The sequence below is a fragment of the Marmota monax genome, unplaced genomic scaffold, assembly GCF_021218885.2.
Source record: "Marmota monax isolate L192 unplaced genomic scaffold, Marmota_monax_Labrador192_F-V1.1 WCK01_AAM20220418_F8-fsc00027, whole genome shotgun sequence".
NCBI classification, from domain to species: domain Eukaryota; kingdom Metazoa; phylum Chordata; class Mammalia; order Rodentia; family Sciuridae; genus Marmota; species Marmota monax.
The window spans coordinates 17,299,630-17,324,864 of record NW_026694617.1 but is presented as its reverse complement, the minus strand read 5'-3'; the positions used below and the strand labels follow the sequence as shown (position 1 = coordinate 17,324,864).

The 25,235-nt window shown below is 40.9% G+C and overlaps 1 protein-coding gene across 1 annotated transcript in view; it reads right to left on the bottom strand.

The window, feature by feature from the left end:
- Lamb1 (laminin subunit beta 1) overlaps window positions 1-25,235 on the bottom strand; it is a 68,209-nt gene that overhangs the window by 6,067 nt on the left and 36,907 nt on the right. The window contains exons 19-29 of the mRNA XM_046422540.2: window positions 24,920-25,063; window positions 24,459-24,690; window positions 21,589-21,752; window positions 20,306-20,530; window positions 18,898-19,112; window positions 18,030-18,126; window positions 8,228-8,597; window positions 4,988-5,172; window positions 3,818-4,059; window positions 978-1,181; window positions 194-338 (exon numbers count right to left, since the gene is read on the bottom strand). Coding sequence (XP_046278496.1) covers window positions 194-338; window positions 978-1,181; window positions 3,818-4,059; window positions 4,988-5,172; window positions 8,228-8,597; window positions 18,030-18,126; window positions 18,898-19,112; window positions 20,306-20,530; window positions 21,589-21,752; window positions 24,459-24,690; window positions 24,920-25,063 — 2,223 coding nt within the window. The remainder of the gene's footprint in view (window positions 1-193; window positions 339-977; window positions 1,182-3,817; window positions 4,060-4,987; window positions 5,173-8,227; window positions 8,598-18,029; window positions 18,127-18,897; window positions 19,113-20,305; window positions 20,531-21,588; window positions 21,753-24,458; window positions 24,691-24,919; window positions 25,064-25,235) is intronic.

The window sequence follows — 25,235 nt, the reverse complement described above, 5'->3', positions numbered from 1 at the left end:
GTCAAAGAAGTAGGAAAATCAGAATAATGTATTATGGAAGCCAGGGAGTTTCAAATGTCAAATGTGAAAGATGATTAGGCCTCAATAATATCAGACACTTGTTCATTTTTTAAGCTGTATGTGTTTTTAGGTTGTCAAACGAACATAAAAATGGATCCCCAAAAAGTATAAGTAAAATGAAAAATATCCTTACCAGTCAAAAAGTTTCTGATTTGCTTGATCAGATTTCTCAGATCCTCATTGCTCTTGTCTACTTTTTCTTTGGTAGCATTTGTTTTCAACAGAACATCCTGAGCATTCTGTTTTGCCTCATCTGCCCTCAGTTTTGCTTCAGATACCTAAATATAAAGAATAAATTATTTATGAAACAATTTCATCCTTTCTGAAGCAGACCAGAATGTTAGTTTTTAGTATTATAATCATGTCTCTGGGAAACAAATTTGTCCCATTTAACCAAGTATTGTATTCCTAAATAGCCAAAATATTTAGTACACAAATTCTTATACAGTATTCTTACGTGGATAGGGCTAGCATTTAATTTTTTTCCAACTTTTTTTAACTCTTCCAAAACATCTGGTTTATAAAATGTTCCCTAGTTTTTTTCTCAAGTACCAACATAAGTACTTTTACAAATGCCAAATAATTTAGCATAGGATTTTTGTAGTATAGATGGATGTATTCATTAACCTGCTACAGTTTAACAGTTCTCAAAATCTTGCTTATCTAAGATTTGAGCTTCCTACACCCAAAGCATGTGCTATTCTGTTGAGGAGAAAGCAAATTCTTAAACTCTATGAATAAATAATACCTCTTTATCACTTTCCTTGGCCACACAAAAACATGAACTTTCATACTTGACACTGAAATTACCATTTCATTTTAGTTAGCATTTAGAGTTGATCACAACCTTTCAACTCCTCCAGTGTATAACAAAGCAAACCAACAAAAAACAATACTGAGGCCATCCACTGAATTACCATTTTGGAGAGTTGTTCCACTTCAGCCAGAGCACTCAGGACATCTCGGTCAAAGTCCATAGCTTTCTGCCAGGCACTGTGGGCAACAGTGACCAGACCACCACAGCCAGGTCCCCCACACTTCTTCTGTCCTTCATCAGTTCTGCAGTTGGGGCCACCACATTCAGTCTCAGAACAATCAGCCCCTGGAGGCGTCCCACATGTCTGCAAGAAGCCAAAGATCAGGCACAAGAGTTCAGAGAGTGAATCTACTGCAATATAACAGCTGTGCAGGGCCTGGGTGGCCCTAGAGAGCATGTAGTCCTTGGCAAGGGTGTTTAAAAACACAGTGTTCAGGAGAGAGAAACAATGGGCTCAGGAGTCAGCAAATCTATAATGAAATAAAACTTACATCCCTCAATCCTGCCCAAATGAATTAGAATATCATATGGGCCATACCCAGGATATAAACATTATCTGCTTTATCCATTTGGATTCTGTCATGTTGGAGCCACAGAATGTTGCTTTTTTTTCTTCCTAGCCAGTTGGTTTAAGGAAAAAAAAAAGTATTGTGAAACAACTTTGGGCCCATCTCTGTGTTAGTTGCTCTGGTGCATATGGTAACATAAAAAGGCCTATAGCCTTTTATTAACTTTCACATTTAGGGAGGAAGATAGAAGCACTCCAGATCAGATGCAGTAAGTGTGAAAGAAAGTAAGCAAAGGAGAGACTACTGAGGATTATAGTAGTTATAGATGAGGAAGGGTTTATTGGCCAGTGGAATTTGAGCAAGGGGAGTGGGAGAAATTACAGATGCAAAAAGAAAGGAGAAAGCAGTCTGAACAAAGGTAGCTATAGCTTTTCCAAATTATCCCCTACTACAAATACCCACCCACCCTCCCACACCACCTTTATTGTCTGCCAAAAACTTCCCAAAATCACTGAGTGGTTATGGCATGCAAATGCAAATTGAGAAATAACAAGTATATGCAAATGCAGATTGGGAAATAACAAGTATACCATATGATGAAAAAGGCTGAGCAGGAAGAGAAACTGTGTAGAACTGACCTTTTGTGGAAAATACTAATACTATAAATAAAAAATTTACTGTGATAGAAAAGTAGTTATCAGAATACTCCCAAATGAGGATAGTATCATTTTTAAGAAGTTTAGTAGATATAGTCAGCTCTCTGGCCTGAAAGTTTGAAGACTATCTTAAATTAATAACTAAAATAACAGTCTTTCACATCTTTGGATTACAATACATAAAACAACTTCAGAAAGTTTAATCTGTGTGCTATAGAAGAATATGAGTCCTAATCAAGAGGAGAAGCCAAAACCTCAGGGATGCTTTGTAAAAACAATCTGACAGCACATTAGGTCTGTTTTGTTTCAACAAACAGGAGCAGGCAGGAGAAAAACAGCATGGTTCTAGCTGAATATCAACAAAGATAAAGAACCAGGAGGTACTAGGAAAACACAAAGGGATAAAAATATGTCTTTTTACAAGAAAAAGACAGTATAGAACCCAAAGAGTTCTCATAGGATAATGAACAAAGACAAAAACACAGTAAGAGAGCTGGCAAAACTGGCTAATCTCGAGGAAGCTGAAAGGTGGAAAAGCCTGCCAGAGAAGGTGTGCTTTTGTAGTGGGGTGCCCACCCACCACCGCTCCCAAGATGCTCTCTTAACAGATCAAAGGTCTGTTAGCATTCTAGTTTCTTACTGCAGTTTAGGGATTTCATGATGACTAGTTTTTTGAATTAGAATCAAGATTGCTTCCTTATGAATTCTAATTCAAAAAAATCAGTAATCACAAAATCTCTGAACTGCAGTAAGAAACTAGCATGCTAAAAAGACTGAAAGAATGGCGTATCCATCTGTAACAGCTTTATCTACTGTTAGGTGCAGTTTATACATGGTTCTAAGCCTTTGCTTTTCTTTAATTTTTTCATTTAATAAACGGTGAAATCTCTACATACTCCCTACTTCTAGGTGCTATAAAGCTTCACAAGATATTATCAAACCTTACAGACATCAACAAAATTGGTCACAATACAGTACAGACAGCATGTTTTCACTGATTTCAGAGAAAGTGAGAGGTATGGGGGAAGGAGGGACCATGGCTAAAACAAAGTGATAATGAAGTCAACTCTTTCAACTCAAAAAACACCATCTCTCTTACTGTTCCTCTGTTTCTAGGATCAGAGAATGCAAATATAGTCTTATTCTATAAAAAATACCCTCCAAATTTTCTCATGTATCCTTCCATAAAAAAATTGAAAGGAAACAGGAGGAAGAAACAGACTCAGTTTGGCTCTCCTTTGGCCTTCTGCCTTTCATTAAACTCACTACTCAATTTCATTTGGCTCCAAAATTACTTTTAAAAGCTTCTAGGAAATTAATCTACTTTCTAAGCCAGTTTCAGGCTTAATCTTCACCAGGTAAAGTTACTGGAACAAAGGATCATCTTAGCTAACACCTATGGAAAAAATTCTTTTGCTCTGATTCTTTTGGAAAGTCTCTCACAGAATGATTCTGAATTCCCCCACTGAGATACATTTTGCACTTCAAATCAGAATAAGGTTATAAAAGACAGAAATCACATCATAAAAAGGATCATGCTTCAATAAAAAGTCATTCAGTTAATACAACAGTGTGAGAAAGTGGTCATGATTGTTTGGTTGCGCCACAGAGAAATAGCTGGAAGAGGGGGAAGGCTGGGAAAGCGCATACTCTGTTTATCTGACTTGGTCATGGATACCCGACACTGGCTGGGAGAGCTAAGCCTGGGAGTTTTCACTCTTAACAGTGTTTTCTCCTAGCATACCGCAGAAGTGAGGCCAAACCCCAAACCTTACCATTTCAGCAGCAGCTGAAAGGTCTAGACTTTGTAGTTTGCCTGCCAGTTCATCCAGAAGGCGAGCCTGTTCTTCTTGTTTTTCCCTGAACTGGGATTCTCTCTCCAACATCAGGTCTTCTACTTTGTCCCGGGTGAGAGCAGACTGTTCCACAGTGCTATTGGGATCTGTGGTGGAGGCATTCACCCTCTCTTCTGCATCAAGAGAGGTCTGGAAATACTTGGTAATACTATCCAAGGCACCTGGGGCAGGAAATGAAATTGCCCACAATTAATCTCATTGTACCTGATTTCCTAGCCAAGCTACATCCATATTTGATGCCCTAAACTTACTGTAAAGTTTTAGAATTCAGAAAAAAAAAAAATCTTTATGAAGAAGTAGAGCTTTCCTCTCATGACTAGTGAACCTAGTCTGTCCCATTAGCACCTAGTTGAGCTCTGAAGGATGCCAAACATTAAGGTGAGAGATGAGAAATTAATCACATATATATGTTGTTTCTATTCATAGGCAAACATCTAGTTCTTTCTAAATTGTTGGTGCTGGGAAGTCTGTAGATTATATGTTCAGATGCTTTTTCCTTTTCTTTTTTTACTATTCAGGTCCACTCAAATGACCAGTATCATGTGCCCAACAGCATAATGTGTTTTAACTTTAGGGACCTAGTTAAACAAGAAAAAAACAGTTGTGCATAAAATAGGATAAATAGTGTGATTACTATTTCTACATTCTTTTGCTTTTGGGGGAGGTACTATGTGGTCTGTAATACCAATAAATGAAGGATTCAGAAAAATGACTTCCTGGACCAAGCAATATTCTCAAATGTGAAAGGATTTGCAGAATTACCAACTTATTGTATTTGCTATTCAGAAAAGCTTCTTTCCAAGAAAGGCCAAAAGATTAAATCATTAACTGGAAAAATTAGGAAGTGGAACCCATGTAACAACTGTTGCCACTCACCCTGCGGAGCTTTTGCTGTGTCTCAGTCTTTCTGTGCCCCAAGTCCCATCTTTGTAAAATAGAGACTTTAGTATCCCCATTTGTGCCCACAAGTTCCATGAGAAAAGTTTAGGAACTATTAGAAAACAGTTTTTTCTCAGTATTATTTAAAATGTGAGGCAGATGGTGAAATGTATTATCTAGGATTGAGAATTTGCACAAAAATGTGCTCACCCCTAATATCTGAGTTTTTGATAAATTCCAGTTGTTCAGCAAGTTCTTTCACAGTATTGTCGAGGCTCTCGGCTTCTGCCTGTAGGGAATCCAGTTCTTTGGCTGTGCTGTTGCTTTGTGAAGCTGTGTTAGATAATTTTACTTCTACTTGAGCCATCTTTTCTGTAACATCTTTGGTTAGTTTCCTATAAAAAAGAAAAATGAGGTTACCTATTTAAAATAAATCAAAGGAGAATTGTAAAATCTCACTTTTACATTTTCTAATACTGTATCTACTATTTCCCCCTCTCTCCAGGGACTGGGATTGAACCCAGAGTCACTCTATCACTGAGCTTCATCCCCAGCCATTTTTAGAAAAATTCTGAGACAGAGTCTAAATTGCCTGTGTTGGTCTTGAATTTGCAGTCCTTCTGCCTCAGCCTCCTGAGCTGCTGAGATTATAGGGATGCCACATTGTGCCCAGCTGTATCTGTTACTCTCTGTGACTTCAAAACCAATTTAGTAATTTGTAACAATTCCATCTCTAAGTACTGATTTTACTCTTACAATAGATTCTACTATATCTAAGGAGTTTTCTTTCTTAAAAGACTTTGAAGAAAGCCCAGATGAACACCCAGCTGGGTTGTGGTGGGCGGCTGTGGATGGGTTCCAAGTCCCTGCTGTAAAACAACACAGGTCAGTGCGGGTCTCAGCTCCATGTGTAAGCAACTTGAGGCCCACATAACTGCACAGACTTAAAAGTCAACAAATGATTTTAGTGTAGAATTATGCCTTCCAGCCACCTTCCAAAAATGTTCTATGAATCTCAAGGATCTCCTGCAAGATGGAACATGCAGAGAGGAAACTCTATAGCCCACCATGAAGACAACAGGAACCACCAAACCAGCTTTTCATATATGCCTTCTTCAGGCAAGGTTGCATCAAATGCGTCTCCTTACACCAAACTGCCCTTCCATTTTTCATAAGAAAAAAGGTGATCATCTACTGAGAAAGAAACATGTAGCTTTCACATATTTCTTTGTAATCCAGACCAAACTGCATTTTGTGATACATCTTCATGTTCCAAAGTTGTTGTACATGCAGTATGTGATGTGATGTGATGTGTGTGTGTGTGTGTGTGTGTGTGTATGAGGGGGCTGGGGGAGAGGCAAAGAAATATTTGAGAAGACTTATTTCTGGGAATTACGGGTTTATCTAATTGAATATAACTGTCTTCTCAGGAATATAATAGTACAAAAAACTGGGAAAATGACTGAGGCATGGTGGCATGCACATATAGGTCAGCTACTCAGGCCAAAGCAGGAAGATCTCAAGTCTGGGAAATCAGTGCCAGTATGGACAACATATTGAGACCCTGTCTCTTAAAAGAAAAACAAGCTGGGTAAAAATTATGTTTAAACCTCAAATAATACCACGAATGACCTAACTTAAAAGAATAACACTTTACAGGTTCCTTCTATTTGTAGATTAATTATATTTTAGAAACCCAATGACTTTTTTTCCTGTGGATAATAGTTTATTTTTTCAACTTTTCCCTGTCAATCTGTTGGTTCAAAAAAGACTTTCATTTCTTCTCGGGTCTCAAAAATAATTACAATAAAAAATCAAAACTAATGTGTGTGTGTGTGTGGGTGTGTGTGTGGGTGTGTGATGCTGGGGACTGAACCCAGGGCCTCATACAAGCTAGATGAATGCTCTACCACTAAACTATACCCCCAACCCTGTAATATTGATTTTTTTTATGAAAGATAACTTCATATCATAAAATAGTACATTCTTGGATAATGTTAAAAAAATTTATGAAGCTAGTTTTCCTTAGATGCTTACAGTCTACCTCAGAGTAGTCGGGTTAGAAACAGAGCTTTTCTAGAATGTAATCTCCTGGCAGGCTCTCCAAGGACACTGGATTTTTTGGTTCTCAAATAGGGGCATGAAACCCAGGCCAAGAATCTCTCCCTAAATGGGCCTGCACTCAGAAAATGGCCTACCAAAACTTGTGATTGCTGCACATGAGGAGGCTGTTTCTTAATGAGGTAAAATGCCTCATTAAATGCATTATTACTCCACATCAGACATTTCTTAACTCCCTGGTCAACTACATGGTCTTGGGCAGAAAATCTAAGGCTTTAAAAAGTCAAGGGATCAGTTAACATTAAATCTAGAAGGATAAGGCACTTGAGCTAATGATGTCAGTAATTAGTTACATTGCCTTAGATATGCTGATTTAAGTGTCACCATACCAAAAAAAAAGTTACTGAACTTCAGTCATCATGTAAAATCACCTCCTTAATGGACAGGACTTAGCTGTAAAACAATCCTCTTGTTCTTGCCTAGATAGGGAATTGCAGCAAAAACCCATAGCATCTGGGAAACGAACATTAGTATCCCTTTCTGTTTTGTCCTTCAGCTCCTAAGTCTTACTGTACTGTTTCCTGGGGTCCTTTTTGGCAATCACCATTGGCAATTAGAATGAGGACAGGAAAAAATGAGGCTAGGAGAAAGGGTGGAAAAAATGATGCCTAAGAAGTTTGGCATCTCAGCTCAATTCTCTGCTTTAATTGGCAAAAACAAACACTGTCCAATCAGAGAGGTAAATACCTTGAGGAAGGCTGGAGGAGGATTTTTCATAGTGAAGACGTTCTTATAATTTGATGAGTGAAGCACTGGCCTAGTGGATCAATGGCTAAGCAGTAAAATAAACTTAAGAACAAGGAGTCTTATTTGTGGTGGTAGAATTTCCCTAATGGTAGCAATGTAATGTAACTAATGACAATTTAAATTTACAATGTAACTTTTTAACTTTCACAATTATCATTTTTACAATGTAGAGTAAAGGCAAATATTACCTTCCCCTTCCTCCACAGGAGAGAAAAGAGGCTCAGGAAGGAAATATTATCCAAGTTCATAGGCCTAGCACATGGCAAAGCCAAGGCTTAGTTATGGATCTTCTGTCTAAAATCCAGTGTTCCTTCCACTCCACTGTCTTCGAGAATTATTTGCAAAGAATAAAACATGCACTTACTCTAAACAGCAGCCTCCAGAGTCTTGGTCAAAAGTGATGAACCCACACTCACTCACCCAAGTGCTCACAGTCAAGACTGCTGGGAAATGATGGCCCAGAGCCTATTTTCACTAGCAGGACCAACAGACCTAACAGAAGCATCACACCAGGAAGGCTCTGCTGTGTAAAAGTTGAAAAAAAAAACAGCAAGTTGTTACTTTAGCTCATTAACTACTTACTCTGCTTCCTCAAAGAGATTCCCGATGTTTTTCAGTGGCTCTGCTGCTGGGCTCTGGGCCAGGATGTCTTTTATCTCGTTGATTTTCTTCTCCACTGAGTCCACAGTCTCCCTGTAAGGTCCAATTACACCACTGATCTTCAAGGCTTTGGCTTTCTCCAGGAACTTGTGGGTCCTGTTGGTCAGCTCGGAGATGATCACGTCCCAGAGAGCAAAGCACTGGTGGCAGGGTGTGCAGTCGGGGAAGACTCCTGAGTACCCTCGTGTACACTTGTCACAGCGTGGACCCTCGACACCCTCCACACACACACACTGGCCTGTGGACTGGTCACACTGTGGTGTCTCAATGCCCCTGGGGTCACAGTCACAGGCTAGAGAGGAAACAGCAATGGTAGGTGATCTACTGAATCACAAGTTGCAGTTACCAGATTTGGCATTTAGAATCCTCAGTCACTGTTAAAATGGGAAGGTGTCAACTGTCAATGACAGTTTACCAACTGCTCATGTAGAGACTGCAAAGGCTTCCTCTAGCACATATGACCTTAACCCTTGTAGACCCTTCTTCACGGTATAAACAATTTAAAAATTAGCAGCAAACATTTATTGAACACTTCAACTATGTGCCTGGAATTTTAGAAAAAAAATTTTTTTTTTAGATGTTGATGGACCTTTATTTTGTTCATTTATTTATATGTGGTGCTAAGAATCGAACCCAGTGCCTCACACATGTTAGGCAAGTGCTCTGCCACTGAGCCCCAGCCCCTTTAGAAATGTTTTACATGTCTCATTTCATGTAACCCTCATGGCAACTATATGGGACAGGTGTAATAACAATCACTTCTTCACAGATAGGGAAACTGAGGTATAGAGAAACAGTCTCATGCAGAAAAAGCCAAGTCAGGAATCTGATTCACCATCCTAACTCCAGAGCCTGTGCTCTTGACCTCCGTCCCACCTCTGCCTCCAACTATGACTTCCCTCAGACCATGTGAGCACAGACAATTCAGGTTACATTCTGATGTGAGTCATTTGGCAGATGGTGCATCACTAAGAGCAGTGCCTAATGGAACTGGTCCTATCTGGTCACAAAACAGAGCAGTGACTACTTGGTAAAATGCAGTAAACTTGATCAAAAGAAAACCAAATCTGGAAGAAGTCTCAGGAATCCAAAGTATCTCGTTTAAAGGCTTTCAACCACATATAATCTCATTCGCGAGTATCTGCCACTGTGATAACTATCCTAACGCTATAAGCGGAGACACATAAAATGTCAGAGGTGATCCAAGGGCCTGATATGGTTGGCATCTTATGCAGAGCCAGATGGCAGGAGGTAAAATCATGCCTGGTACAGGGTAAAAATTAGTGTTCCTGGGCAACAACCGTGATTGATTTTGTTTACTACAATCCCAAGGCGACTGGATCCTGTCTTAGAGTTCCAAATCTCAGGTGACCAAATAATTTTTCTATATTCTTATTTTTCTATCAATACTTGACACTTTACAGTATTTGTATAGTGTTTGACTAAATAAAGGCCCATACTACACATATCTCTGGCCTTAAATCCATTCTAGAAAAAGGTGTGAATAAGTAAAATAAATATACTTTTACTTCCCTAAAACCAGACTATGATCTCCAAAGGCAGGGCGTGTCTTCAACCATTTTTCTATTTTCAGTGTTGAGCAGAGTTAACTTGCACTTGGAGTTGAATAGTATTTGCCAAATGAGGCCCTTACCTCATTTACATAACTCCTCAAAAGAAAATAACCCTCCTAAAACTGCTGGCAACTGTGGCAAAGCTCAACAGATTCATATCTTCAAGATACTTTTATAAAGTCTTCTTGGGTAATAGCTGCAATTTGCCTCTGCCAGACTCTCTACTGGAACATCTTCCAGGAACAGTTATATTGACATTCCTGAGAGGGGCCTGCAATACCTCCATCTTCTCATACAATTTGCCTGACCCTCACCTCACAACATCCTGCCTTGTGTTGCTAGTTTACCTTATATTGTCTTTGCCAACTACACACCAAATTCTTGAGCAACAAATCCAGCACCATGATGAAGAATGAAAGCTGGGAACCAGGTGCAGTGGCACAGGCTGTTATCCCAGCAACTTGGGAGGCTGAGGCAGGAGGATTGCAAGTTTGATGCCAGCCTTAGCAACTTAGTGAGACTCTGTCTCAAAATAAAAAGGACTGGGTATGTAGTTCAGTGGCAAAGCACCCCAGGGCTCAATCCCTAGTACAAAACGAAACAAACAAACAAACAAAAAAACTCTTATGGAATCCTGAGTAATTAGGAAACTGAATCATGGCTTCCACATCTGTAAGAGGAGCTAATGATTTTACTTACCTTATATGATTGCTTTTAGGATAAAAATAACTTAATTCTAAAGTGCTTAGAAGAGCATCTTATTAGAAAGCACTCAAAAAAAGTTAGTTTTTAGTATCACTTTCTGTGACTAATGATCTCTTGCCCAGTGTTCCCTGATTACATTTCCACTGGATTAAAAAAAAAAAGTAGTCATGATCATAGGCTTATTTACCAGTAATTTGAATGTTAGACTACTCCAGTCCTTAACTTTTATGATTACAAAATATACTTTTCTTGGTGCCTTAGGTTTTCAAAATTAAACTTTGGGGTTTCAAAATTAAAACTTGGGGTTTTTTTTTAACATTTTTTTTTCAAACACCTTAGGCATGGTTCATTCTTTCCTAATTTTGGAAGGTACTCATACTGAATCAGGAAATAGCTTAAGCTAGTTATGGATAATTTTAATTGTGATTCCTATACCCTTTATTCTGTATGTTCCTTGAAAAAAGAGTTCCATGGTCAAGGCCCATATGGGAGATTCTATATCCTCCTCTTGAAGATTAAGAGCATATTTCACACTGATATACAACAAAAAAATTCAGTAAATTAAAGATCCAGAGGAGTTCTGTAGGAAAAATAAACAAACAAAAAACACCTGTTTTTATATTTTTTACCCAGCTGTATCTCAAACTCATTCATTGGATTGATTGTTTTTTAGTGAAATACCTCGTGACATCTCAGAAAAACAATGAGAAAGGCACTACTTTCAATTTCTTAGATGAAGAGAATAGGGGGAACTTAGATAATGCTACACCTGAAAGGCTTATGTTATTTAAATTTTAAGAATTGAGTTTCCATATCATTTTGGTAAATCCAGTTGTCTTTGAGAAAACTTGGTTACCTGTGTGGCTTACACCAAAATCACCTGGAGGGATTATGAAACTTATGGCTTCCTGTTCCCTCACGCCATGCTCTGTCTGATTCAGGAGGTCTGTGTGGGGCCCAACAACTTAATATTCTACAAGGTCCCAGGAGATGCTGCTTTTGAGTGTCACTAGACCTGACTTTAAGTATTGACCTTGTCATTTTTGCAGCTGTTTCTACCTTCTCTTGCATGTTTGAGAGAGAGAGAAAGTGTGTGTGTGTGTGTGTGTGTGTGTGTGTGTGAACACATTCTAAAGGGTGGAGGCACAACCATGACTTTATCAGTTCACAATGAGGATTTATACACAAGTATAAGGGCCTATGTGATAGAGGGATAAGCGATGCCACCCATAATAAACAAACCCACTTCACTTCTGTCCCATAAGCCCCAGAGGTATCCCTATGAATAGCCCCAAGAACCATCTACCAGAGCCCACTTATCCCACTCCTCCCCTAGGCTTCAGACAACTGAGGCATATGCTACACAGGCTTTAGTTTGCTCAGAAAATTATTTTTTCCCTACAGCTCATGCAAAGGTACATGTTAGTTCAATCTTGCATAGGATTTTACTGGGTTCACAACTTGGGCAAGGGATGCAGGCCTACTTTGAAATTATTTAACATTTTTCTAATAGGAATTTTTTCACCTATTGCATTGCTAAGGGCCTATTTTGCTCTCATTCTGTCACAAGTATCTTTGAGGGAAAAACACTGGGCTGACACTGTAGGCTCAAAAGACTGATAAAACTTCCCTCCTTATCTGGTCATGGGGATGCAATTTGGGTTCCACGGGGCTTCAAATCTCTCCAAAAGACAACCTAGCCAAACAGACCAACATTCCTTTCCTCCAACCGAGGAGCTGATCATCACTGAAAAAGTCAGTCCTGTACTCTTAAAGAATACAAAACAACCATTTTAGATACATCAGGTTTTAATTTCAAACTGAAGCTGGGAAATGGTTATACTCCTGTGAACATGTGCCTCCTTCCTGGCTTCCTGAATTTCCAAAATGGCTTCTCTTGGAGTCCCATAGGAGATGAGCACCAGATGACCCACATGTGTGACCTTGTCAAAAGACCTTCCGCCCACCCCAGATGTTTTAGTGATACTCACATAGCTGGAGCAGAAAGGTTGGGTCACACCTGACAATTTAAAACTTCATGGATGCTAACATTATGAAGGAAATTCAAAGGTCATCTCTCACACCCACCAGGATCTAAACAGTGATAAACCAACTGTGCAAGCTGTGGCTGATGCGCTCCAGCAGCCTTCTATGAGAAAGGGTGTGCCTGGAGCACAGCGCTGCTTTAGGAAGTGATATTATTTGGCAGAGAACCAAGAACTTTCTCGTGGAAAGAGAGTATATACAGAAAAAGTTATTGCTTGATCTTTAACATGAACAAATCATGAAGATCAAGAATAGCATTTCAAAAATGAGAAAATTATTATTATTTTTTAAATTTTTTTTAGGTGTAGTTGGACACAATGCTTTTATTTTTTATTTATTTATTTTTATGTGGTGCTAGGCTATAGCCCCAGGCCCAAGAATTAACAAGCCCCAAGAATTCCATTTTCATCTACAAATAAATTCTCTGTTCTGTGGTCAGGAGGTATCCTCTGTGTTTACTAAGTTTTCTTATTTAAAACAATTCTTAAGAGGTAGGTACTATTGCACCAATTTAGAAGATATTGAGGCCCAGCGGAAAACATGTGCAAGTCAGTGTCGGAATGGAAACCTGCTTTCCTCATACCCTTCCCTCTGCTCCTCCAGACCTGATTTCACCATTGAGCAAAGTCTACCCTCAGGGACTGTCATTAGAGGCTTTTCACGATTGTGAAACCAAATCTTCCAAGACTCCAGCTAACTCTTTTTCCTATAGGTACTTCCTATGGCTTTGTCACTACATAACGTCCTTATCGTCCTTCAGCTAGGACAGTAATTTCTAAATACCAGCTACCAACAAGGAGCCACTAAGCCTGTGGAAAGAGCAGGATTGGGTGCACAGGCATGGCCTCAGAGCCCTGCTCTGCCCTCACTGAGGAACGTCTTCAGTCAAGCCTCAACTTGAGTCTGAGATTAGTCAACTATGACAGGGAGGTTAGACTTGCCCCCAAAGGTGGCTGCTGCAAGAATAAAATGAAGACTGATATCGCATGTGTGAAAATGCTCAACATTGAGCAGATTCTCTGTAAATGCCCAATAAAGGTAACTTTTTCCTTGAGACCTTTTCTAATGACATCAATTCCCACTGATCTTGCCCTGACAACTGAAAAGATTTGTTCTACCCTTTTCCTGCTTTCTGTGCTCCATTTCCCCAAATAGCCTGCAAGCACCTCCTGTTGAGGCGAGAGACCTGTTCACTCACCAATGCTGGGCTCATTATCCACCTTTCTGTTGGACACTTAAATTTGCCTTGGGACAGAGAAAGTGCTACATCTGAAGTATCAGATGACAGATTATCTGCTGCCACCAGCTTTGCTTTTTAAGTAAAGTGGGTCTCTAGGATTTGCAGCAAGACTAAAAGGTTAGCTGATGTTTTACCTGGACACTTCCATTTCACTAAAAGAAACACTTGAATACTTTGTATATCTTATATGTGGTTTTCTATTTTCTGACATCCGTTCCTACCCCTTCCCTTTTTTGGCCTCCGTATTATAACTTCAATTTTGGAATGAAAGTGGGAGGATGACTATGATTTCACCTACAGAAACTGGCTGCCTGACTAATCCAGGAGTTGTAAACTTTTTACATAAAGATTCATAGAGTGACCATTTGAGGTTTTGCTGGCCATTCTGTCCGTCATGACTATTCAACTCTGGCACTGCAGCACAAGCAGCCACAGAGAAGATACAAACACGCAGCCTCCAAGCTTCCGTTCCCAGTGTGGGCAGTGGCCTGCGTGAGGTCCCTGCCTACAGTCTGCCCACTTTTAGTCTAGCTCCCCACTTCCAGGGACCCACATTCTGTTATTAGGATTAGATAAGACGTGTCTTCACTCGCCTATCAACAGAATCTGTAGTTCTCCAAAGACTCAAAGTCCTATTTCCTGAAGCACAATGGAAATAAAGAAAAAAAAAAAGGGGGTGGGGGATGATTGTAGAAGAAATTCTAACCTGAGAAAAGAATTCAGGCATTCTGAAGATGACTGTGTGGGCAAAGGAATGCACCATTTTTCTACTGGAGAAATGTGAAATAAGAAACAAACATGATGGGGAAAAACGGCCACTGCCCAGGGCCTCTCACCTGTGCCACAGTTGCCTTCCTTCCTCTGGGTTTAGAGACACTGGCCTTTTCTAAGAGCCAAGGCCCCAAATGGAAACCGTACCCTCCCTTTGCAATCTATGAATCAATAGAACGATTCCTTATGTGACCCTTTAGCTTCTGGGGGGCACAATGCAGAGCTCCAGGCTGAACTTTCCTCTAGCATGTTCTGCAGTGGGTGGATGAGATTCTCTCTCCATCCCAGCACAGTGGTGGGCTTGTTCAGACTTGGCACCATCAGCCAAGAGCCCCAACTTGCTGGGACAATAGGAACATTCAACAATTTTTATGTTGGAGGCTCAACTCATTTGTCTTTTACATAACTACATTTTTTTTTTTCCATAAGGAGAACACTTAGCTATGACCTAAGTCTTTCTAAAGCTTATTGTTTGCAAGATGGCACCAGAAAGTCTAAATTTGTGCCCTCCAACAAACCATTTCAACCCTGAAAACATATTTGGCAATTAATTACATAATTCAAGAAAAGAGTATGTTCTTTCCCCATGGTCCGATCTAATTTTAGATAACGCTTCTTTGTTGATCTTTGGACCCAGTTCCTTGAGTTCTGTTACTCCTATTTCCAATGCATAGCACTGCAAAGAAAACCCTGAGCCCAGTCTGCTTCTTACTGGCCCTGTGATCACTGGACCATATTGGGTCTAGCTCCCATTTCCTTCCAGTGTGCACAGGCCCTGTGGTTGGCAATGAATCACCCATTATGAATTCAATTCTCACTCTCTCTAGATGCTTTCTAGGTTTTGAGTCTCCTCTGCAGGATATCAAAGGCATTTGGGACCCAAATATTCTTGCCTGAGAGCCTGCCTTAAGTACTGTGGGACATTTGTCATTCTTGGCTTCTGAAAACCAAGCACCTATGGCAACCGCCCCATCATAGTGATAACCCAAATGCTCCCCTTCCCCAAAATTTCCAAATGTCTCACCCTAGCCCAGTCAATGTGGACACAAAGAAGGACATCGTGGACCTTAACACGCAAAAAGATATGACAACATCTTATAACCTTGAATTGCCCAAGTTAGCAATGAGGTTAGGTATTTTACACTTAGATTTTAACACTTTGAGAAAAGGGGCTTTCTGGTTCCCATTTAGAAAAAAATCCTGAAGATGAGATTGGAAAAGTGTCATAATTTAATAAGAACGTAAGGACAGAATGGAACTCCTATATCTAGAACCTGCCAATACCTCTAGGGTATTTTCCCTTGAATCTGTGTACTATCTCCAAATGTCTTGCAACCAACTTTTTACTGGTTGGGGTTTTTAGTCAGCTTTATTTGTTGCTATTACCAAAAACCTAATAAGGAAAAGTTTATTTGGAGCTCATGATTTCAGAGGTCTTAATCCAGATCTGGTCGATTCTACTGCTCTGAGTCTGGGTTGAGGTAGAACATCACGGTGGAAGTGTGGTAGAGAAAAGCGGCTCAGGAGATGCTCAGGAAGCAGAAAAGAGACTAAGCTCAGCTAACCAGGGACAAAGTAGATACCCCAAAGACTCCTCCAGCCACACCCTACCAGCCTATAGTTACACCCAGTTAATCAAGTGGATTAAAGTACTGATTAGGCTAAGGATCTCATAACCCAATCATTTCACCTCTGAACTTTCTTGCATTATCTCACACCGGACCTTCTGGGAGACACCTCATATCTAAACCATAATAGGGATAGGCTGAATGAATGGGAAGACTCAGATTATAATAAAAGGATAATGAAATGCAAAGAACTGAGGTTGGATTTTTAAAAAAACAAATTCTGCATGCTTTATTTTAAAAATTATAAATGTAAAATCATACAAAGAAGATTAGAAATATTCATGGCAAACCGAGTAAAGGGAGGAAAGTGCTGGGTGGCAGAGATGAGCAGGGGCTTGGTGTTCCTCTAACACAGAAGGAGTGTTTGACCTGAACCCAGGCAGCCTGGCTCCAGGACTCAAGCTCTGGGCTACGGGATTCTCCACCTGCCTGGCTCCCTGTTGCCCCCGAGCTGCTGGGATACCACTACGCAACAGGAAAGTCCTAAAGCTAGATGATGTTTGTGGTTTCTTCCTTAACTAAAGTCTGATCACCTTAAAAAGGAAATACCCAAGGGAGATGCTGAAAGGCATATACATGTCCAGTTTCAATACATTCTTAAATGAACCACTTTTCCTTGCAGAAAACTTGGTTTGGGTTGTGTATTACGTGTTTGTTTTTCCTGCTTATCAGTTTCCTATGTAATAAGCTGACTTTTCTTCTAGATAAAATGAACAAAGAAGTTGGTGAACTCCAATGCTACGAATCTCATTCTTCACGAAGTTTCTAAAACACAATTTAAATTTTGACCCAAACAAGCTGATGTGGGGGTCCATAAGCCACAATGTCTCTGACAGAATTAGAGGCAAAAGTTTAAAGAAAGGATAAAAGGGTAAGGGGTAAAGTTCTGACTACTCCATGAACAATTCTCTGATTGACTCAGCTCTTGAGTATAAGGCTTTTCATGCCAATAGAGCAAAAGGTCAGAGAGCTTTGGCAGTCAAGGCTGTTTTGCCAATGACACAGGCTGATAGAATCAGGGTCTAAGCAAAGACAGAGCCATTCTGTGGAAAAGAATCAAGCCCTTGGGGCACTATAAGATTGAGGAATTCAACAGACAGTGACCAGGGCCCTGCAGAAACTGGGGTTTAATTTCTAGAGATATCTTTGAGCAACTGGTCCACTGACTGTCAATATCTTCTAAGTGAGAAAATCTGAGCTCATTAGAACCAACATCTGGACTGACAGTGATGAATGAAAGAGTATTTGTTTATTGACACAACAAACATCACCCACTATGTGAAACAAACCTTAATCAAAGATGTCTTCACAAATCCTTCTAGCTAAGTCTCAGCTTAAGAACAAATCATATGAATTTGCTTTGGTGTTGTCCACTGTTTGAAGTTTTCCTGCAGTTGAGGAACATAGTTCCTAAATTTCTGGCCTTTTAAAAGGAGATATTTTAAGAGTTGCTCACTCAGGATCTGTTATTTCTTGTTCTCATCCAAAAAAGATGAGGTTATCCAAAAGAGAAAAAGATCATTTTTAAAATTTAGAGTCCAACAGGGAACTTACTACATGGTGTGTGCAACAAAGAAAATATGCCAAAGAGCACACAAACTATAGAAAATATCTAGTTATAAATTTTAAAAAGGGAAGAAAAATTAGGAACAGAAGAATAGCAAAGAGTTGAAATGGTTTATTAAAATGTTGCCATAAATGCTTGTAGAGCCTGCTCCTACTATTACCATCAACGTTAACAGCAGAATACTGCACCTCACCTCGGCATTCCACGTCGGGATCTCCCCAGAAGAGCTCCTGACACTCGCTGCAGGTACGGCCTCCAAATCCTGGCATGCACTGGCACTGCCCTGTGAACTGCGTCCAGAACATAGATCATGGTTCAAGTGGCTTCAGGGCAGAAGCTAATTGTCACTCTTCACCCCTAGTTGCCAGGTAGGAATGGACTGAGCTGTCTACCTGAGAAGACCTGCACATGCTGACTGAGAGGCTTGTCCCTCCAGCTTTGGTGCCAGCACTTTTTATCTGCTCTCCTGCAACAGTGTTTAAGCAGGGCCACAGCATGATACAATTGATTTACACCTTTCCTCATTCTTTTTTTTTTTCATTTTTTTCTGAAAGGTTTTGCTAAGTTGCTGAGGCTGTCCTCAAACTTGTGATCCTTCTGCCTCAGCCTCCAGTCATCAGCTCCTTTCCTGTTTATCCTCCCAGATCAACATTAATCTTAGGCTATCTGACTCACATGACTTAGCAGCATGTCACTCAGCCTGTGTGAGTAAACAATACCACTCTTTACAATGCTGGGTATGGCTATTCGGTTCCTTTGAAACTAAGAAAAAAAAGTCTGATTTGGGGGCCAGACAAGGAAAGGGGCCCACTCTGGCCCACTCAGGTGAGTCTACATCTGCAGTGGGGCACTAAAATGAAATGCTATGGATGCATCAGATGAGGACGCTGCAGAATTATGTCACCTTAGCCAAGAAGGGGGACAAGTAAGGGCTGATAGCCCGCTCATGCAGTGCCTGCCAACTTCTGTATTGGCCTTTCAATAATTGGGGCAAAGCCATCTAATGGTCTAGTTGTCACCTAGGCTCATCCAATCCTCACTCCTCTGCCACAGCCCCTTACCTCATTACAAGATGGTCCGAAGGAATGTGCAGAATTACAGTCACATGGGTCACACCCAGTCCCACTGGCCAGCTGCCAGGTATTGGGCGCACAGCGGTCACAGTTCTGCCCGATCACATTAGGAAGACACAAGCACTGACCAGTGGCTTTGTCACACTGACAGTCAGACCCATTACAGTGCTCCTGCACGGTGCCCAGGTAATTGCAGACACACTCTGAAAAAGAACAGCATTGATCAGCTTTACCTGTGGTTACACTCACACACACACAGGCATGCAGAAGCTGGATACAGCTCATCAGCTAAGGTTTTCCCTCTCCAGATCTCAGTCTTGACAGGCAAGAAGGAAAGGAGGCGATTAAAAAAAAAAAAATCTAAAATTACTGTTCTTTGGAAGTTGTTATGATATACTACATCATTCTGACATTTCTCAGGCAAATGACATATTTGCACAATACACAATGACAGATTTTTGCCTAGGAGTATTTTCCAGATATACAAATCTAATAAGCTGCTGGTGAAACATTTTAAAATTGAAGATTTAATTGGAAATTTAAAAAGATATATGCCTGCGGGAATAGAGATATCCAAAAACTTCAAATTCTTGGCAAGAAAACGCAGTAATGAACATGTCAGAAAGAATAGGTAGAAAGAAGCCCTTTAAGCTAGGAAGGCTTGAAGGAATCTGGTCCTGCTGGTCCCCACATTCCACACAGGTTTCTATAGACCAACAGTGGCCTGGGGGCTTTGAGCAGCAGAGAAGGCTCTAACTGATCTCTTGATAAGAGAGAAAAAAAATGTGAAAGATTTTAGAAATGTTACTCCTTTTCACTAAGCTGGAGGGCTCTGCTCCATCAATGACTCTGGAAAAGGTGTGGCCTACAGTGGTATTTAGAATCTCCAAGTCCCATTTGGTCAGCAAGTTCCTAGGCAGAAGACGACATCCACACACTCTTTGTGTGCCATTTATCATGGTCACACCCAGTTTTCTGTTTTGGTTTTCTCTCCCTGACACTGAGCCATATCTTGAGACTCCACAACTTGCCAGAAAATGCTGTAATGCTAAAAAACAATTCGGTCTCATCCTTGTTTTAGGGATTTAACTCAGGGGCACTCAACCACTGAACCACATCCCCAGCCCTATTGTGTATTTTATTTAGAGATGAGGTCTCACTGAATTGCTCAGCACATTGCCGTTGCTGAGGCTGGCTTTGAACTTGCGATCCTCCTGCCTCAGCCTCTCAAGTCGCTGGGATTACAGGTGTGTGCCACTGCACCCGGCTCAGTCTCATCTTTTTTATTAAAACTGAAAATATAACCTTTCTGAACTAATGATACAAACAACCCCCTGATGATTAAGAGAAAGGTGACAATCATTTCAACCAAGGGCAAAGAGAATGTAAATCTTACTTCTACAGTCCTGCCGGAGGGCATCGCCATAGTACCCAAATCGGCAGAACTGGCAATGGTCCCCTTCCGTGTGGTACAGGCACTTGAGACACCTTCCAGTCTCCTTGTCACAAGCTTCTGGGTCTGTTGTGTCAATGTTGTGGTGACACTGGCAAGGCTGACAGGACCCCCCAACATCAGAGGGATTGCCAAAGTATCCTGAGGCACAGTCTTCACATCTGGAGCCTAGTGAGCAAAAACAAACAAAAACAGAAACAAAAATACAAGACTATCAGCTTGACTAAAAAGCCAGATCACAGTCCGCTTATATTCCTGCCTAGAGAACCAACCTGGCTGCTTCGTCTTCACTGTGGTATTGACAGAGCCTAAGACCACTACATCGGGCTTCTTAGCTGCAAGGGGAGGGAAGTATTCTGTGGCCTTGGAGGCCACAGCAGGGCAAGACAGTTGTAAGACTCTTAGCACATGGGACTTTAGCTTCTCATTATACAGGGGTGGAGCGGGCCAGGAGCTAGACAGAGATGGACACTGTAAAGGGTAACTCGATATTAAACTCCTACCCCAAGAATTATATAAACTGAAAAATCACTGTACTTTCTGAAGCAACCTGAAAAATGGGATCCTTGATGATGACCAATTGTCCTATGAAATCCTTGAATCCCAGGCTTATGTGAACCACACAAAAGCATAGCTAGTATTGAAGTAGAGGTTTTGATAATGAAATAAGAAGGAGCTTATTCTCAGAACCAGCTAAATTCACTAAGTATGAACAGACAATGTGATTTTAATAATCAGTGAGGAAAATGTTCAGCTCTGACCAACACAGCTATTTGCCAGTTTCCTAGATGATATTCTTTTCATCCTTCTGCCACCATTTGGCCACCTCACTGCTTTGAGACAGTTTGGCTAGGAGTCAGACAAGGGAAGAGAGAAACTGAAACTAATCTTCCTACTGTTTAAGAACACAAAAATGTTTCACAGGGTTTTGTGTGGATTTGAATGAACTTGATATCCTCACCTCATATAGCCACTTGCTCACAGCTTCCCAGGGGAAGAGTTTCCCATGTGCAGTTGATAACATTATTATCTTAGAGACTCAAGAATTAACTCTACCCACATGTCAAGTATGAAAATAGAAGGATCTTTCCAATTCCCTTAACTTTTACTTAAGGATTGTAAAAGCGACCTTAACTAACTCACCCTTCATCTCCTTCTCCTCAACAGTGATCTCAAAGACTACTCTTTCCTCCCTCTTTGCCTCCTAAAGTCGGTACATGACTTACCAATGTACCCAGGATCACAAACACAGGCAAGCTGTAGAGTCACAGGATCTTGGTAACAGCTCCTAGCAAACTGGCGTCCACTGCCGGGACCATCTGGGCAAGGGCAAGGGCGGCAGTGATCTCCTGACCCAATGATGGGGTCACCATAGTAACCAGCCAAGCACCTGCAGGAGTCACGAGACAGTGAGCCATGATCCAGTTTTAAGAAACCTGTTCCAAGAAAAGTCTTAGAAACTGTGTTCTGCTTGAGGACATCTTCCCCCATTCCCCATGTTTCCACATGGAGAACTTTCCATTGAAGCACTGGTTTTTCAAACTTTTACCACAATTGGGATCCCATGGAGGACCTGTTAAAACATAGCTGGGCTCCTCTCCTCAAGCTTCTGACTCAATAGGTCCCAGGTGGTGCTGATGCTACTGATGTGGGCACCACAGTTGGAGGACTACTATCATTAGGATGATACCATCATCTCACATGGCCACTTGCTCACAGCTCCTCAGATAAAGGGTTCCCCATGTACCCTTATTTGTCCCATAAGCTACCCGCCTGCCCCAAGTGTTGGGTTCTGCTCCCTCTTTTCCCTAAGGAGTCAGTCTTTGTGGACATGGTTTGTGCACCATGCCGGGGAGGAATGGAATGTTAGCAACCACACGTCCGATCCAGCTTTTATCAGTAAGAAAGTGGACAGGGATGCTCTGCAACTGTGTGACTTCGGAGTCCATGTCTCACACGGTGGCAACTTGGTCAGCAATGAGGAAGGCCATTTATTAACTCCCAAATTCAGCATTTCCAATCCTCTCAACTTATAGACCAGGGGTCGATGGAGCCCGGATGATTTGCCAAGCTTATATACCTTGTTAGATAATGAGCTATTATTTCAATTGCTGACTTTCGACAAGAGATTCTTTTACTGTGTCATGCAAATATCTTCAAGATAAATCCATCCATCCTAGTTATACTTATAGGAAACTGAATACTTGAACTCACCCAAAGTTATAAAGCAAGTTAGAAGCAGAGCTGGGCCATGATTTCCAATTCAGTGTGTTTTCTCTGTTTTGTTTTAGGGTGCTGGGGATAGAACCCAGGGCCTCACGTATGCCAGGCAAGTGCTCTACCAAGGACTGAGCCACAACCCCTGCCTATTTTTCATGCTTTTTTGGAGGTAGAGGTAACATATTTTTAAAGTGGGGGGAAAAAGAGAGAATTAATTTCCTGTTCTGAGAAAATTAATTATATATTTGATTAGATGCAGAAATAATACATGAACATACTCCTTAATTATGTGCTAGGTGCTGGGAAATTCATAGTGATGAAGCAATTTTGTACAATGGTATCTGAGGAAATTTCTGGAACTTTTCTAAGTAAAATAAAACATAAGACGTCATGACAAATAGAATGTTCATTTCCTGCCCTGCCCCTTACTTCCTCCCCTCAAGAACAAATCTAGCATATACAGTTTTAAATTTGTGGGATTGAAATTTTGATCATCTGGGAATAAGGAAAAGAAGGATGAAAAATTGGCTTAAACTAGAAGGCAGAAGGGTTGTCCTCCAAACCCAGGGCTAAAAATCTTTTCTCCCACATCACTTCCTATTCTTCTTTTAAAAAAAATTAAAAACAAAACAAAACAAAAAAAACATTTACCAATAAAATCCCAAAGATAGTTGCAAATATCAACCAGTCTATTCTCAGCCGATGCTCTTTCAAGATTCTTGAGTGTCTCATTTTGAATCAGCACTGTGGGTAAACCACCTTTGTTGCTTACTTCTGTTCCCTACCCTCCTCTCTTCTGGTTAATCTTATTTTTTCATCTATCTCTTTCCCATACTAATTCTCCATCTCCCTCTGGACAATCAACAAAGAAAAATCTAGGGCAGAAAACAAAAGATGACAGCGATATATTAATTTCCTACTTTCATCTCTGTGTAACTCTTCCCTTGTGTTCTTTTTACAGCACAATTTTGTGATGATTTTGATTCAAATTCTTAAATTCCACTTTAGCATCAGGCCAAGAGTCATGTGTTTGCTTCATGAATGTTTTTAAATGCCTTAATTTAACCACATATTCAGTTTTCACTAAACATTTTTCATCTGATAAGCAACTAGCACCAAATGAAGCACCTGCTGAAGTCTTACAAGTGACAATATTTATAGACAGATATTAGAAGAAAATTTATGGACATGGAAAGGTGGAAACTATAATCCCCACCAAGAGCAGTTTCTAACAGTAAGGCTGCATTTCTGAATTAGTCATGAAAGGATATGTCAGTGTGTAATTTTTCACAGACTATTTTTATCTATTGAACTAAATTGTTAATGTCAATGGAGGTACATTTTATGTCTACTCTTCCGAGTGCTTTGCATTCATAATAATTTCTCAATTAACACTTGCTAGAACAGTTCTGCTTGTGCACATTTTATATGTCTCCTGGAAACTGGGATTGCATAAAATGTTTTGAAAAACAAAGCTACTTAAAATGACTAATCCCATTTGGATTTGGTTTCTCCTTTGACCCAAATTAGGCACTAACATTTCACAACTCCCATCTGAGGCCAGAATGTGCCGAGACAGAGACATGATGTCTTCACAGACCTATTGGTGAGCTCTAAAATGACTCCATGAGGGGAGATTCATGGTAGTTTTGTTCTCTGCCACATCCCCAGCAACAGGCCACTGCCTGGCACATACAAGTTATAAACTACATTTGTGCTGCATAAACGAATGAGCTCCTAGGAAATACCAAGGTGGTAAGAAATGAATGAGCCACATGGAGCCCAGCAGAGATGAAGTCTGTGATTTGTCTAAGAAAATATTTGCTCAGCCAAGGACAACATCACTCTTGTCTTACAAGAGGCGGCGTGCACATACCTCTCACAGTTGTGGCCTGTGGTGTAGTCCTGGCAGCCCAAGCACTCCCCGGTCACTGAGTCACAGTCATCGGCATGCCCGTTGCACTGGCAGGGCTGGCAACTTGGAAAGCCCCAGTACCCAGGTAAACACTGGTCACACTGCCGAGCATACACCCCGTGGAAACAGTGGCACTGGCCAGTGATCGCATCGCAGAAGGCATTGACGGATCCTTGAGGGTGGCAGTCACAAGCTGCAGAAGGAGGCCAACGAGGAAATGCCTTGAGAAACTCACTGAATAATACAGAGACATGTCAGAGCACCCTTTTAAAAATTAGCAAACTTGTCTCCAAATCCAAATGTTCGTGGGCTCATGTGATCAGCTTCAGCATTGCCTTCTGGAGGGATGGAACACCTCCCCCACCCCACCCCGACACTGTGTTGTTCATCTGAACACCTAACAGGGCTTCTCATACACCTACGTTTGCATCCGCTGGGGCCAAAGCCAAAGGTTCCGGGCGCACACCTGTCACAGGTTCTTCCAACCACATTTGGCCGACACTGGCACTGGCCTCCGCTGGGGTCACACACAGAACTCAAGGAGCCCTGAGGGTCACATTCGCAAGCTGCAGGGTGGAGACAGGCCAGAATCTATGACATAAGCAGCAGCACCTCACACCCGCCTCTGAGCTGGCCCACCTCCTCTCTGCTGGCCCACCCTGGTCCTGGCTCTTACTACTTTGGCTTATTCAGAATCCCAATTTCAAACAGTATCATTCCTATGCCAAGTGGGAGAGA